The sequence below is a fragment of the Ornithodoros turicata genome, chromosome 1 (genome assembly GCF_037126465.1).
Source record: "Ornithodoros turicata isolate Travis chromosome 1, ASM3712646v1, whole genome shotgun sequence".
NCBI lineage: Eukaryota > Metazoa > Arthropoda > Arachnida > Ixodida > Argasidae > Ornithodoros > Ornithodoros turicata.
Window position 1 is genome coordinate 194,587,229 of NC_088201.1, and position 17,180 is coordinate 194,604,408.

Below are 17,180 nucleotides of genomic sequence, written 5' to 3' on the forward strand. Positions count from 1 at the left end.
TCTCCGGATTGCTAACAGTACATGCACTGTAAACTTTTTCACACCTTATAGGGCGTAAAAAAAAATGTGCAGGGCGCGCACCTTTTAGGGTGTGACATCAACTCCTTTAAGCCTAATATGGTGTAAATGAGTTAAAGGGTGTAACATGCAAACAGTCCCATATTTCATGCATAATTCTGGAAAAAAAGATTATAACAGCCGTAAACATATGACCATGCCTCTGCACATCATGCTTACCAGCCTTATCTTTAAAAACAGGCAAATTTCAATGTTACTTGGTGCACAGCAGCTGAAACAAATGTGGTGGAGGTTTTCCACCCAACCTCTGCATCAGTGCTGTGCATCAAGAAACCCTGAAATGTGCACTGTTCTGCAAAAAAGGTTGGGGATCACAATATACTGAGTAATGATCATATACGGCTATTATAACCTTTCTTCCGGAATTATACATGAAATATGGGACAATTAATACCCAGGAGATGGCACAAAGTGTAAAATAAAAAATAAGGCAGAAAAGCAGCAAGGCCAGATATACTTCAAAATGGGGAGGCCCCTTTCTCCATTTATTGCTGTGCACTTACTGTTACATGACAATCTAATGTGGGCACAGACAAGGATGACTATGCTTATGACTAGAATAACATCCACCTGGCACACAGTGGTGTCTAAATGATAGCAAAAAGGGAAAGCGAAAAATTGAACTTTTTAGACTGAAGAACAAGTCACATATTTATACTAAATGTCACACGCGTTTGTGGCCTGCCCTGTCAGAGGTACGGGTTGCACAGGATGGTGACTGGTAAATCTTGACACCAATTGGTGTCGCATGCTCAGGAATTGCTTAACTTGTGTGAACCACTGCACTATGCTCATATGTAGAGCATATGTGTCCATTTTAACCGATGAAAATTTCAGCTAGATTCAATGTTGCAATAAAAGATACTAAGAGTTACCAAAAGCTAATAAAACATGTGGACCCAACAATAAGATCTCAACTGAATGCACTGTAGACGACATGGCAGTGCAGCGGCACTCTGTGACCGTCAATGCCAGCTGGAAACTCTGCCTAGATGGCACAGGGTCGAGCACCTGGACTGCCCCCATGGGGAATCCGCACCTGCTATGGAGTGAGCTTTCAACTGGTGTCCACGGTCAAAGAAGACCGCTACACTTACCTAAAATTTTTGTGGCCTAAAGAGACATATATGCTCTGCATATGGGTAGCGCAGTGGTTCACACAAGTTGAATAATTACTGAGGATGTGGTATCAGTCGATGTCAAGACTTATAAGTTTCCACCAGATAAAAATGAATATGCAAATAACAGGAAACATGTACAGGAACAAGTGCAGCCAACATAAAGCAAGATGTGCAAGCTAACTGGCCTGAGTACCTTGCATAAGAAAGCTCCCAGCAGCTTTGTTACACAACCACAATAAGAAGCACTGTTTGCTTAGTCAAGGTGTTACAGTGGCAACCATCTGCTGGGGAACACCAGCAATGTGTGTAAGCTGGCTCATCGCTAACATGCGTAAACAAGGCTATGGCAGCGATCTCTTGTGCTTCTTAATAAATGACGAGACAGGGGGTTGCAGTGGCGTTACCTGCAAGCCTACCATGCGCTCAAAAAAAGTCATGACCCGAATGTGTTCTGCGCAGTAGACTGCATCAAACACCCAATAAGCAGCAAGCACTGCTGCCAGTCCGTCCATTGCTTCTACAACGTGGAACAGGGGTGTGCTGTCCACCACAAGCTTCAGTATCTCAGCATCTTCCAGGGAGGTTCCACTGTAGCTGATGTGAGGAGTGCCTGGGCGGGACTCACGCTGCAGGAACAAAATATGACATTTACTAAGAGGCAAACAGCAATCTGAACTGGTGGCAGGCACATGTCCATTTCCAGTTTTCTTCTACATGTTATATGTAAACCACATGCACTGAAAATCTGGCCAAAACAGTTGAGCCTACAAACAACCATCATACTATATACAGGGCATGCACTGAAAATCTGACCAAAACAGTTGAGCCTACAAACAACTGTCATTCTATATACGGGGCGTGCCACCGAAAGTGGGTGAATAAACAAGTAAAATGTAAACATAGTAGAAGGTGAGGCTAAGAAACACAGAGGACAACACAACACACAACCTCATCAACGCCCAAAGAAACACTTATAAAATGTGACACCAATCGGCATCTTGTGCTCAGTTACTACTCAACTTATGCGAACCACTGCTGTATGCATATGTAGAGCACATAGGTGGGTTTAACAGATATAAATTACAGATTGGTTCAACGCCGCAATAAAAAGTTACAGCAAAAGATTTACAAACCCAATGGCAAGATCAAAACGAAGGTGTTGCAGACGACAGGTAACGCAGCGGTCGTCTGCGACTGCTGGAAACTCACTCCCGAGATGGCGAAGTGTCGCGATACCTTGACTGCCACGCTAAGGAAACTTGCACCATGTGTGGGGCGAGTTTTCAACTGGCGTCAACAGTCCCAGACGACCGCCGCATTACCTATCGTCTGCAATGTCTTCGGTTGAGATCTTGTCATTGGGTTCACAGATTTTGTGCTGTAACTTTTTATTGCGCCGTTGAATCAATCTGAAATTTATACTGATTAAACCCACCTATGTGCTCTGCATATGGATAGCGCAGTGGTTTGCATAAGTTGAGTAGTTACTGAGATGCCCATTGGTGTCACGTTGTATAAGTCACCACCCTGTACAATAAAGCCAGATTCCTCCACAAATTCAGTGTGATGGAAATTTTTCCACCCAAATTTGCACGACTTTTTAGCATCAAGTTATTGACCTGATTTTTACCCCCAAATTTAGAAAAAAATAAAACCCGAAAACTTCAGGGTCTATTAATTGGCTGTCTTTAATTTTTCATCTACGGAGTGCAGCATTTGTGTGTGCTGCATTTTGATAAAGTGAGAAAATACAAGGCGAGGAGCACCGTGGGGCAAGCCCCAGTTGCGGCCATGGGGTGGGGAGGGACAGCAGCCATAAGGGACAATGACTCTTCTACTCCCCCCTCCCACCCACCCCCACCACAACGCCCATGGATACGAGCCAGACAACACCGGTAACTCAACATCGGTCACCTACCGACTGATGAACGAAGATGCTGTCCATTGCCTCCTTTTCTTTGAAAACTTCACACAGGGTCCTTAGGGCAAGTACAGCACTCATGTCTGGGGAGACAAAATTGCAAAAATGTCTCATAAATGAGGTCAACTACCATGGGCTGACACCGCACTTTGCTGTTCCTATAACAGAACTCTGTGGCCAGGGGCCGCCTGGAACAGGAATCCTTAGTAGGAAAAACTTTGTTGGACCTGTCCTGTCCATAGGTTGGCACGATCAAAACTGGGACGCCTTGTGAAGGCCTGGTGAGCACGATCATGAGTGCGCTCACAAAGCACTGACAAGGCTGCTGCGAACATGATCGCACTGCCCTATGGTCCCATCACTGTAATAACCAGCTATAGGGGTGAACTTCCAAGCGGCCCATGTTTATCCAGTCGTGGCAGTGTACCGAGAAGTCTCGCTGTTAGTGGTAACTACCAGTCCACCCTTCCCAGCACCAAGTTTTCTAGCTGCTCACAATAGGCTGGTGAATACAGCACTGTTAAGCACTGAACAGCAGTTTCGCGGATAAGGTCAGAGGTTAAATGAATTCTACACTTACGTCTCTTTCGTCTTGCACAAACGGTGAGCTTTGGCAAATCAGCAATGCCTGCCTGAATTTCTTGTTTGCTGTACATTTCCTTTTTTCCCGCTAGCTCTATCACTGTGTACATTGCTGCTTGTACCCCTTGGACTGCATCCTTGTCGGTTAGCAACTCGAACTCCAACATGAACTTTAGAACGAAAGAAAAAAATCTTGGGTAAATTTGCTCAGCTTGTGACAACTGAGCCACTTACGGCCTTAAAATCCATCACATATGGGAATTCCTTTTGACAAACAGAGATGACCGTTGATTTCATTCTCTTTGATCTTTCTCTGAATGTTGATTTCTGTCTCTCTCTTATTTCAGCAAAGTCCGGTTTCTGCTTCCTGTATTCATTTCGAAGCCATGCCTCATCTTCCTCAGCATTTGTTGTTTGGGACGATGGCCCACCATCCTATGATAAAAGCCCAGAAACTTAGCAAACAGAAATGAGTGTTTACACTGCGTACAGGAAGCCTTGGAGTTTTGTTGCGCTCCAATCTTGATTCGCTGGCCTTTTCTATCTTGCGCTTGGTACCAAATTTTGACCTTGATTCAGTCACACTCTCGTTGTCTGAGATCTTGCGTCGTTCATTTTTGAACTTATTGCGGAGACTTATTATCCAGGAATCCTGGAAAGGCAGACAGCGTCACAGTGCTGCACTAATACACCTGTGAATAAATGTGCCATGTTGAATAAGATATTCACAAACTCACGTAGCCGCTGCCTTTCAGGTCTGTTAAATGCTGGTACTTTTCCACAAGAGAGCTGGCCACTTTAGCATAGAACTTTGCAGAGGGGTAGCTGGAATAACAGTGAGTGGCAATAATGGCCAATATGACACCACAAATATTTTCTTCAGAGCTCTGTTACTCTGCATTCTTCATAAAATTCCAATAAACACATACAGCGTGCATCTGATCATGGACTGGTACAGTCGTTCGACGATTTTTCTGTGGAGGCTGCCCGTAAGCTTTCCATCTTCAATTTGCTCCTGTATGCTGCTGAAATCTGGCATATCAAAGTCTCGCCCATCACGACTGTTTGCGTGGTTGTCTGTACAGCTGCACAGGTATGGTGGAGGCATGTATGCAAGTCAGATACAACTGTGTTCTTTCAGTTTCAGAAATTTAGTTTGTATCACTTACCTCTGTGCAACACTGGATGCACAAAGACTGCCTTCTGTCTGTGACGGCACTGGACGTTCCTAATTAAATGACAAAAAGAGCAATTGAGGATAGATGTGGACAGCCCCTGTACGTCGTGTGTGCCTTCAACTGTACAGTCATCAAATCTGTAGCAAGATTCCTCCTATGACAGGACTGTCCGACCCATGCAATGGTATGGGGGTAAAGCATTTGTCTCACACAAACTTGCCAAACAATCGCAAAAAGGAAACCAAACAGATAAACAATTATAACTTGAAACGTGAACTAAAATGTATGGTCTCGCTAGTCTCGGTGTTAAGCAGTTCGTAAGTAGGAAGAAGAGGGAAAAGGTGCCTGAGATTGCGCAAGCTCCTGTGGTGAAATTCCTGGGCGCACAGTGATGTCCATTTTCTGATAACTCTCTGCATTATGCAAGAATTTCTCACAGCACTTTTATGGACCCACCTCTTTCCATGACTAAGAAATGGATTGGCAACGTTGGCCCATTGTCTCAAAGTGCACTAACTTTGAGACAATGCGGCCTATCTACTGAATGGATTGCAGTTTTCAAACAGTACCTAATTTGCTGCTGTGTCCAGTCTGCGACTAAAAATGTATTCCTAAATGATGCCAAGCAAAAGGTGAACAAGTGTCAATTTCAACCACCTTATCCCCCAGCAAAATATGTCCTGATATATTTATATGTTCTCGATAAATGCATGAACTTTGTACAAATTGGAGTTTGTTGGTACAGCAGTTATGATTTTTTCCCTTCACACACCATGCGAGAGTTCGTGGTGCAGTGCCCTGCAGCCAGTCCCAACGTCATCATGCTACAGATGATTAAGTTGTGCAGTGCTTCACTGTGTGAAGGTCATTTTGTGATGAGCCTTGTTCTAGTGAACACCTGGCACCGTGCAGCCACAGCGGTATAGATGTGGGCAGGCCCAAAGTGAAACCTTTATGGGATCAGTAGGATTAGAGCCCATCATATTTCCTTGGACGCTACCATCGCGGGTCAGCTCACCTTTCCATTCTTCTTCTTCTTCACCCCAGGAGGATGGCCGCAGCTCAGAAGTCGCTGTTTCTTTTTCTCTCTTTTATTTTGCATTTATTCTACTAGCCGCCACGATAGACTCGTGTGCGGTGACCATCACAGCAGAGTGGCATGGACTGCTTGCTTATGGTGGCGCCTTCACATTCCGCAGTGACCATATTTAGAGTCTTGTGAACACCTTTCGGATGGAGCTGGCATTTCAGTTGGTCGGAACTCACAAACCTTGCAAGCGAAATGAGTGAAACAGCCTCTGCACAGAACTATCCCCAGTACATTTCCTTATTAGTCGAGCGTTATGCATTCAGTCAGTTACTAATTCTGCGATAATCAGCACAATACACAGGGTCACCGCCGAGCAGAGAAGATGCCGTCATAATAAGTAAGTGTTACTCTCAGTCGGTGCACAAGCGTTTATCCTTGAGCACCCAGTAGAAAAAAAGTAACAAAAGCGTCCTAAGCTAGCATGGGAATGAAAAGCTGGATAGTGGTAACAATAAAGGAAATACGAAGCGTTCTAAACCATGCTTCAAACCTTGGGCCTGCCCATGACTTCACCGGAACCCCAGATGTACCTGTGTGGCACCAGACATAAGGTGCTTCACTAGAACAAGGCCCATCACACAACCACACAGTAAAGCAGTGGACAACTTATTTGTGTGTACCATGATTGCATTGTGGCTGGCTCCGGGGCACAGCACTGCAGCCTCCCTTGTGCTGGGTGATGGCAAAAAATCATAACTGCTGTACGAAGAAAACACCGATTTAACTCCTAGAATAATTTTGGGAATACAGATTAGCGTTATCTCTGATCAAAAGTGATGGAAGATATGACGTTTAAATAACTTCACTAATTCTCACTCCTTGTTTAAGTGTTGGTGAAAGTGGCCCAACTGATGGCCTGATATTCACTGACTGAGAGCCTCATATAAATGAGATCAAATATTCACTTCTTTTTCCTTTCGCTTCACGCTTTCAAAATATTCACCTGGTCCCGTCAAACCACTGAAAGGACAGAATCACTTGTGCCAACCCAATTCACAAACTAGATCCCAACCATGCGCGTAAGCTCCAATGAAAGCCAATACTTCATCATTCACTCTATCAAATTAATCAAAGCTAGGCATTTTTTCAGTTGACCAGCAGCTCAATCTGGCAATCAAACTACCTAAATCAAAGCAGTCAAGAAGGAAAAGGGCTTTCCAAAACTTACGGCTGTCAACACGAACACTTCTGTTTTGTCGGCAATGACGTCGTCGTTCGCAAGATCAACCCTTCTTTGAAAGACTTCATCGAAAACCTGTTGCGTGGACAATACGACAAACACAATTTGAAGCATTTTGAAACATTTTCTCGGACAAACTGATTTCTCTTCGACAACCTGAAGTTGTTTTATTTGCAGCAGTTATGGACAGGGCAACGCTAGCAACGAAATACCACCTCTGCGTGTCCACAACAAAGGGCGACAGCAATTTAATCGTGCACCTATGCATGCAATAAATCGTTGGTAGAAGAAAGGAATTACCTGAAACTTGTCTTTTTTGACGTCGACAACCGGTGACAGCAAACTGCATGACTGTATGGCGTCTTTCAACGCGGTGAGACGCGGCTCTGTTAGCGTAACCTTCCGTGTAATATCGACACTGGGTACGATCACCAAGCACGACAGTGATGCCATTTGGCAGCATACTCGTCAAGGAGCCGGAATACAGCCCGAAAGTTGATTGACACAACTTATCTCTACCTCAAACTCGCGTTTAACTTACTTCCCAAATCACAAACGCCGCCACAAACATAGCCGCGCCAACCTTGTGCGAGGACTGTCATGTATGATTCATAAGGATTCTTAGCAGGTGGCGCTTAAAGCCTGCTCCAAAAAAGCTGCGACGAAACTACATGATATTCATGAATACTGAATTTTTACTCATTACTCCCGAATATTTATGAAACGTGAAATATTGCAGCCGAGAAAAGAAAACACCAGGTATGAGTGAGGACACCAGCACCAAGTATCATTGAAGTGTGAAACCGAAACTTTACTACGGGTCATTTTTCACCTGGCGCTCTACATTGGTGACTGCGTACCACATGAAGATGAAGCGTGGCATTTGTATATTTCATTCCGCCATGTTGCTGATATCATCATGAGCAGACGCGTACCGCTTTCTTATGTTTCATATCTCGAGCGCTGTATTACGTTCGCTCTTCAGGATTTTGCAAGGTTGTTCCCGCAAGTGCGTGCTCCATGTAAATTACACTACCTTGTTCACTATCCGAGATATCTCGAGATGTACGGACCCCTTGTAGGCGTGTGGTGCATGCGTTACGAAGCTAAGCACCAATATTTTAAGGACATTGCGCGAAAAATTCACAACTGCAAGAACATTGCCCTATCACTTGCAAAACGCCATCAGTTGTATCAAATGTACGTGTGGTCACACCGTAATGCAGGACATGTCATCTCCACCAATGGTGCAAGGGACATTTTAGTTGAAGATGCTCCACATCACATCAGGGACTATCTCATCAACAATCGCATTGTTACTGAAACTTTGCAGTCAGTGGAGAGCGCTACGATCGAAAGCCAGACATTCAGAGTTGGATGTATTATTGTGAAAGACACACGTGATGATGACCTTCCAGTGTTTGCTGAAATTTTGGGAATTTATGGTGTGAACTCTAACATATTTTTGAATGCTCGGGTGGTGCCCACACTTGAATATGACGAGCACTTCCACGTTTTCAGAGTGTTAAGAACTGATGAAACCTGCATTTTGAACACTGCTTATTTCACTTCATGTGATTTGCTGTGTCTCCACAAACTGTCGGACGGTGCATGTGCCGTAAACCCGCGGAACTTGCTTTTGTAGTTTGCTACACTTCGCAGCTTTGTAAGAATTGAAAAGTCGCTCTCCATGTCAATACTTATGCTTCTCAACCACAAGCCTGTCTCAATTATTGCCATGTACTTACACCCCTCATTTACACCCTGTGTGAGAGAAAGGTGTATTCAATATTGCGATGAACGAACTCAGGGCATTTACACCCTCTGAACTCAGTAAGGAAAATCTTGGGGGTGTAGACTAGGGTGTATAGCATCCAATACACCTTTTTTACACCTTTAAGGGAGTGAAAACTTTTACAGTGTGGCTCTTGTGTCCCGGGCACATGTAACAAACATACGAGGGGTGTTCAAGTCAACACGGGATTTGTCATTTTTCGCGAAAGTAAAATGAACTTACAGGCGGGAAATTATTTTTATTTTGCAACGTAATCTCCAGCTACACTAATGCTCTTGTATCAGGGTATCACGAGGGTTTGGATGGCAGCAGCGTGGAAATCCTTATCGGCGCATAGCAGCCATGATCGGACTGCATTCTTGTCCTCGTCGTCGCAGCTGAAGTGGCGGCCCCCAAGGAACGCATTCAATGGCCCGAAGATATGGTAACCGCTGGGGGCGAGGTCTAGACTGTAATGGGAATGTGGCAGCAACTCTCAGCCCAGTTCCTGTAAGGGGCCTGTCGTGAGATGCGCGGTATGCGGGCGTGCATTGTCCTGTAGGAGGAGGAGTCCTTTGGTGATGGGGCCCGGCCGCTTTTGCTTCAGCGCCTTATGCACATCCCTGAGAGCCTGGCAGTAATAAGCTGTATTGATGGTGGTACCACTGGACAGAAAACCAACATGAACAACGCCAGCCTTATCCCAGAAAACCGTGACTATGACTTTACCCGCAGACGGGGTGATTCGGAACTTCTTGGGAGCTGGCGAACCCGGATGCTTCCACTGTTTTGATGCGCGTGTAGACTCAGGAGCGAAATGGCGCACCCAAGTTTCATCGCACGTGATGATCCGATCAAGGAACGGCTGTCCTTCAGTAGCGAAGCGGTACCTTAGCTATTGGGAGATTCTCAGTCTTCTCTGCCGGTGAAACTCAGAGAGCCGCCTCGGGACCCAACGGGCACGAACTTTCCGAAACTGGAGGTGTTCATGAATGATAGTGTTCAACGTTCCCACAGTAAGGTCCTTGTTTCGAGCAAGTTCGAGACATGTTATCCATCGGTCCTTGAGGATCAGGCGCTCCACAAGTTAGATGTTCTCAGGAACTGAGACACTGGACTCTGAGCCGTCCCGGCGGGGAACGTCCTGGACTCATGTACGGACGTCTCGGAACCTTTTGCACCACTCAAACCCTTCGTTGCGGCTAAGCGTATCGTAACCATACTGAGCCTGAAGTCTTCTGTGAAATTCGGATGACCTTACGTCTTCATTCACGAGAAACTTCATGACAATTCGCTGTTCGATATGCGCGCTCACCTCGTCGTCGGCCATCTTGTTCAGAAACGTGTCTTCTGTTTTGCACAAACTTTGCACCATCACGTGGTGAAGGCGGAGGCCTGTCGCGTGTCAAAATGAAGAAAAAGAAGTAGCGCGAGCCATTTGTTCGCTCAGGAGACAGAAAGTCCCGGTTTGACTTGAACAGCCCTCGTAGTTTGAGATCATGAAAGTACTGCTGATTCCAGTTTCTATGTACGCTAGCACTAGGATAGGATAACGTAACAAAAATTTTCTCACGTTATTGATTCGTCCCTGAAGTCCATTGCAGTTCCACTGCATAACCGTTGCACAACTGTAAATTTTATCCATGACTGGCTTGCGTAATGATCGTCAGCAGTTGAGATTCGAAGGCAAGAACCTGCTTTACCTCGGGAAGTTGTTGGGTTTGTGGGAGAGACACGACAGTAGCCTTAAATGCTGCCAGAACAACAGGAATTATCTGGAGGACCAAGGAGACTTCTGTTCTGGGTAACCCTTCTGTCTGGTCGATGGATGAGTTTCCTTGGGGGCGCTGGTGGCGGGGTAGGCTTGTCGCCTTCGGCAGACTCTTCAGTAGACCAGACACTTGGAGGCGGTGGAGGCTTTTCTGCTGGTGGTTGGCCTGTGGTCTTTCGTGCTATCCCTGTTTTAGCTGGCCTTTGTGGTAGCCGAGGGAAATTTTCAAACGTTGGCGGTGGTGGCAGAGCTTGGTATTTCTTTTGTTGAGCCTTTTGTTTTGTTTTGCGACTTGCAGCTTGTAAATAACGCTTTACTTCTTCATTACCATAGGCATCGGCCTTGACTGCTCTCATGGCGGCTAGGCGTCGGGAACACTTGCCATAGAAAGCTGCGTGGGGGCCATTACAGTTGGCACACTTATTTTGCCTTCTCGCAACACAGTCACGATAGTTGTGCGGCCCTGCACGTACCTTACAGCGCGTTCTGCAATTCTTTGGCGAACCGCATGCAGTTGTAACATTGGGTTGGCGTAAAATACCCATGCACTGTGTACGTGTCAAATCCCAGTTTTATAGAGTGCGACATTTGAACATAAGACTTGAAGGCAATGATCACACTAGTGTAGTTCCTGACGCGTATGTCTCGCGTTGACATGCATCTTGAATCCTTTTTGACGACGACCATCCACAGCACCGTAGGGTTGCAAGAATTCCAGCAGTTGTTCATCACTGTATGCAATCCTGAGCCCAACTATTTTCCCTGTGTTTGTTGTGTATGAATCTGCAACTCGTGATGTCACAGCAATATTGGAAAGCGTTGTTAGCGCAAGCAAGGCTTTGACAGCAGGCAGAGACGCAACCGATATCACAATACTGCCGTCCTTTGCGAAACTGTGGCTTTTAATTTCCTCTTGAGTTGCTTGCAGGACTTCTTTAGCAGTGTTGTTTGGGTTTACGTGAAAGAAAGATTCCTTACGATTGACAGGTCTCATAATAACAGGTATTTCTGCTTTCCTTTGCTTTCTGTGCACCACAGTGATGAATCCCTCATCATCTTCCATTGTATCTGAGAGATCGTTTATCCAGGACTGGTTCAGAGCACTATCTGCCGCCACATCATTGCTTCGTTTGTTAAGTGCAGTTCTAAGACTATCACTTTCGGTGGATTTCTCATCAGAACCGCTTATCTCACCCAGGCAAAAATCTGGAGTGGGACCACTTCAAAGTGGTTTATTCGACAGGTCCCACTTTGAGTGTGGGACCACTTAGTGAATGGGACCAGTTGAAAGTGGAACCAGCTTCACGATGGTCCCACTTGAAGTGGAACCAGTGGAATTGATCCAGTAATCCCCTCTGCTAAGTGGTCCGGGATCCGGCCACTTAGCAGCTGAGACCACTGAATGCATGACCGAAAATAATGCGTAGAAATGCACATATTGCTCAAGTAATTACCTTTTATTCTGCTAAAAGCATACACTGAGCAGAAAGAAATAATCAATACATCTCTACATGTACATACCGCGTAGTATAAGTCTGATCACTCACTGTGTCTAGACAAAGCATATGCCTGACTGTGCGATGCACTCACGGACCACTGGGAGCTTTCGTTCGTTGGCCACCTCACATCTTGTATTTTCTTAGAGAAGATGACACAACACTCCTGTTTTCCATGCAGGTCGCGACATACACCGCATTCCTCTTCACCGTACGTTCAGAATCATCTTATCCTGTTTCTCTTCAAGTTCCTCCCAAGTTTCTAAAATGAAACATCCAATTAATAGTAATCAAAACATCACGGTCATCACTCATATCTGCAAACATTCGCGACGTGCAGTCCGATTGGCGTTTCACAGTGCGTTCTTGCCCCTACGCCGTTTACGTCTTCTTGGCGTCAAAACTCTTCCGGGAAATCGACAATGTGTTGCACAGGAACCATTGTCATCCCATTGTCTTACAAAGCGCACTGAAACACACGTAAATACTGCACAGGAGATACACCATCCTTGTGACGGGTACTGAAGACAAAACCAACTTGCTGCGACGCGTACAACGTACAAGTTCCAACTAACTTCCAACTGCCACCTGCCACTCTCGCCTCTCGCCCTCTCCTCTCTCTCTCGGCTCTCGCCGTTTGAAGTTTGAATTGCCGTGGCGTCTTCACTTCACATTGTATCAGCCTCTGCAATTACCTTTTCTTTTTTTGTTGTTGTCTTTCTTCTAGTATTTAACTTAATTTTTGTTGTTGTTGAGTAGTATTTTTTGACATTTCTCTGGTACTTAATATGTTATGATATTCACCTCGGATGAGAATGTGCACGAATTGGAGTTACAGGAATACAGCATATATATTTGATCGCAGACGCGCGCACCTGGATAAACAGCAATAAAAAGAGCATACCTCTGCTAAAATAGATCAGAGTAATAGATGAAACAAAACATGGCAAGTGTGGACAAGATGAAATCTCAAAGGGGGAAGCTGCCCAACTTGGAGTCTCAGCGACCATTCTGGGAACAAAATGGTACCTGTGAGGCTCCAGCTGGAACTTCTGGAACCATCTGAGACCAGAGTGGTACCACTGATGTCACCAAAGTGGAACCAGCCACCCCACTTGGGAATCCAGCTGGGACCTTCCATATTCAACTGGAACCATTCCGGGACCATCAAACATCCAACTGGAACCAGTCCAGATTCAACTGGAACCATTCTGGGACCAGTCCAGATTTTCGCCTGGGCACCCTTGTCTGATGTCTCAATACAGGGCGTTTCTTCTGACTGGGCTTACTTCGCATTTGCGAAGTTGCCATGGGGTCCTTAGCCAGCCCTTTTGGCGGGCATCGTTCTCCATGCCCTTTCTGCCGCGGTTGATAACTGCGACGTTAACTGATGCACTTGGTACTGTACCTTACAGCTACCTGAAAGGCGGACGATTTGTCCCCATTGGACGGAACGTCGGCGATCAGGGTAGCCTTGTAAGTAACGGTGTCAGAAAAAGGGGAACAAAATAGGCTTAGCGAAAGCTCTTCACTTTATCCCGCAAATGAGATCGTGAGTCTCAGGGAACTGCTTCTAGCCGGCTCTACGACTTGCTGTCGTCTGTTTGAGGCTCGCAAAAATTTGAAAACGGCCAATCATTGCTCATAAAACGAATTCATTCCATGGGAACCAATCTGTACGAACTAGCCACCGGATGTCATTCTAACGTTCATTTTATGATGTTTCGGACGACGTGAAACGCATGAAGTGCCTGACTTCATTCCGCAAAGGTACTCGCGAGTTTCGAGGAAAAGGTTTCAGCCGCTTCTACCGACGCGCTGTCGGCTGTTTGACCGCTCGCGCACAAATTTGAAAACGGCCAATCATTGTTCATCAAACGAGTTCATTCCATGGGAACCAATCAGTAAGAACTAGCCACCGCATGTCGTCCTGACGTTCAATTTATGATGTTTTCGGACGTCCGATGACGTGAAACGCATGAAGCGCCTCACTCTGTCCTACAAAGGAATCCGAGAGTTTCAGTCTGTTTTACCGACGAGCTACTTGTGAGTCTCCATGTTACCTCGTTCTACACCAATCTCCACCCACGACAACGGCAGTCATGCGACCATAGTTGCATGTGAAAAACTATCATAAAATCCTTATGACTCTGCTCTCGAAGAAACACTAATTTCGCTAATACTCACATGTTAATTTTGGATTCAACAACAGACATTACATTTAAATTAGCGGCACAGCTATGGGCACAAAAATACACTCAAATTGCGCAAATATTCTAGAATTGTACAAAACTCAGCACAGCCCGAACGCCCCAAACGGGTTAATCTCACAGTCAACTTCAATGGCGGGATCCTTCACCTTCAAAACATACTGAAACGTCATCACAGCAGCTTCCAAGTAAAAATTAGAAAGTGCTTCCTTCTGCAACTCCTTCGTCGTAGTATATCTATTGGAATGCAATTCATGCAAAGCACAATATGTGGGCCTAACTACAACGTCATTCCAAATTCGTTTTAATAATTACACATTCGATATTAGAAACCAACCAAATATCCCTGTGTCGCGTCATTTCAATTAAGCCAGCCACTCGTTCAACAATATTAGCGTGTACATATGTCTCTACGCCAAGCCATATGGCCTTTTTGCATTGATTTCCGACACCTTGAGTGTGAAGTCCGTCCATCCATCCATCCGTCTATCCATCCATTCGTCCGTCCGTCCAGTTTTACCTGAGACCACAGCGGACAACAGCGTGAATCATTCCTAATTCAAAAATTCCAGTTCACGATAAAGGAAGACACCGGCATATTGTCTGCAGTTCGCAGCCTTACCTCATAGAGCAAATCTCCTGACCCTACTCTATTCTTTCTGACGTCTCTTTTTATCGTTTGACATTTTTAGAACGACCAGGATGAATCTTTCATAGTTAATTTCTTCGGCAAATTGAAGTTTTGTATGTATATGTCCCTTCTATGTTGTTCCAGCCTCAGAACATCAGTTCTCTCATGACCAGGATGAACTCTCCTGGAGCATAGCCCCTGCAAGTGTTCAATGGACGACCAGGAACGATGCTCCTGGAACATCACCAAAGCCGCTCTACGTCTACTGTTCACCTCTTCCCTTCCCCCTTTCCCTTGTATATAAACACTTGTCACCTATTTTCAAGTTCAGTCCTGTTGAGGGCATCGCTGACTGCCGAAACGTCGACCACTAACTGTACTGTAAATCTATCTCTAGTATCTCCCATATAATTTTAATGTAATCAAAGTAGTCATTCTTTTTCATCATTATGGGGCTTCCAAAGTTCCTCCGTTGCTTGTACTTGTATAGTCTGTATCTTTTTCGGCGCCCATCTGCACAAAGTTTTCAATACACGCACACACGCACACACGCACACACACACGCACACACACACACACACACACACACACACACACACACAGCAGATAAAAGTTCAGAAGGCCACGTTGCAAACACAGTTATGAAGGAATTAAAGTGGAACAACCAAGGGGTAGGGGAAGCAAAAAGGGGTGATCTATTACAATTTAATCTATTAGAAATGTATCTAGGGGTGTTGGAAACCCGGCTTCGATTGTGCATTTGCATGCATTGCAGGATGGGTCCTGCATGGTAGGCAAATGAAACAGGTTTCGAGCCATGTCGCTTCATTGCTCCATTTAAACGAAGAAGCTATGCGTGCATATCGAAACATCGAGAAAATAACAAAAACGACAACTTTATTTCGAGGGAGCTACTCTCTACTACTCTGTACTACTCCCGAAGAGGTCGAGAAAACAACGGTTACAAACTGACGTGCCCCTTACAATACCACAAGGTATTTCAGCCCATACACATTCATCGTACCGTAAAATAAGCCGTTGTAGAAATCGGAGGTGATGGAAAAGTCAGATATGTCTTGACAACCGATAAATCTATTGCTAGTGCTGTTGGTTGAGTCTGGCGTACCATGTCAATCGCCATACTCGAGGCTCATTACGTTCGGCCTAACTAAGTACCCTTTTATTTATTTATAGATGGGCGACTTACCACCACACGCAAATGTTCCTGAATGTGCGATTTTACACAACGCTATTCATAGCCATATAAAAATGAAAGAGAAGATTTATGACAGCATTAGTGCCTCAAAGGTTGGATTTCACTTACCTACGTATTACCTTACTTTCCAGACTTTACGTGGCGGGAAACAGGAAGGCAAATCTGACTTTGCTGACGGTCCGAGCAAGACTACAAGTGTGCCTTCACATGCTGATTTCTTTATCTTCCAGAGTACCTCGGCAGGTATTTCTTATCCTATCTTCTACACTGCTGGTGAAAAGTAAATTGAAGAGCGAGCGAAAGAAGTAGAGAAAACTTCCTTTAAAATAAGCACTTTACACAGCGAGGATTTCCGTTTCCGCACATTCTAGCTACCCTGTAGCGTTCGTACTAGGCGTTTCGAGCCTCCTGTGGAAAACTTTAACGCTCTCGCTAGTTTCACCTTCCAATACTGAGAGACACATCCACAGGTCTTGTCTTATTCTAAAGTATGCAACCACACATCTTATGACGTAATCAAGACCTTAAAAGACTATCTTAGAAGCACTTCACTTGCACAGTTTTCCTTCACCCTCTCCCATCGTTGTTTCTATGTAACATTGACACAGCCGCTTTCTCACATATCCCTCCAGCTCCATACTCCCGAATAATGTCACTAATAACTTTCAGCACTTTTTGTCTTCGTATAATATCCGTCTTTCAAGTTTTGTTGCATGGCCGCATTTTTTCATATCCTAATATCCTCTCTTTTTCTTTTACTTGCACTTCTGACGCTCCAAGAAACTATCCAGAAAACACCTTGCAAAGCCGTCCAAATCCCATAATTCCGAAGGAGGGAGTCCGAGTTACTTCCTACAGTATTGTGCGCGATCAAATTTTTGTACTTTTCTTGACTCGTGAATAGTGATGAGCAACGGCTGGTGATTGTGAAC

General features: G+C 45.1%; 2 protein-coding genes across 2 annotated transcripts in view; one reads left to right on the top strand and one right to left on the bottom strand.

The window, feature by feature from the left end:
• Nucleotides 1-17,180, top strand: part of LOC135392813 (caspase-7-like) — a 98,574-nt gene that overhangs the window by 81,060 nt on the left and 334 nt on the right. The window contains exon 7 of the mRNA XM_064623524.1: nucleotides 16,380-16,491. Coding sequence (XP_064479594.1) covers nucleotides 16,380-16,491 — 112 coding nt within the window. The remainder of the gene's footprint in view (nucleotides 1-16,379; nucleotides 16,492-17,180) is intronic.
• On the bottom strand, nucleotides 516-7,653 carry LOC135374610 (sterile alpha motif domain-containing protein 3-like). Its single transcript, XM_064607563.1, has 9 exons — nucleotides 7,139-7,653; nucleotides 4,872-4,930; nucleotides 4,632-4,787; nucleotides 4,440-4,527; nucleotides 4,193-4,354; nucleotides 3,937-4,137; nucleotides 3,701-3,872; nucleotides 3,118-3,203; nucleotides 516-1,825 (listed from the first exon to the last, which is right to left on the bottom strand). Exons 1-9 carry the CDS (start codon nucleotides 7,262-7,264, stop codon nucleotides 1,541-1,543), a joined length of 1,335 nt encoding a protein of 444 aa, XP_064463633.1. The 5' UTR covers nucleotides 7,265-7,653; the 3' UTR covers nucleotides 516-1,540.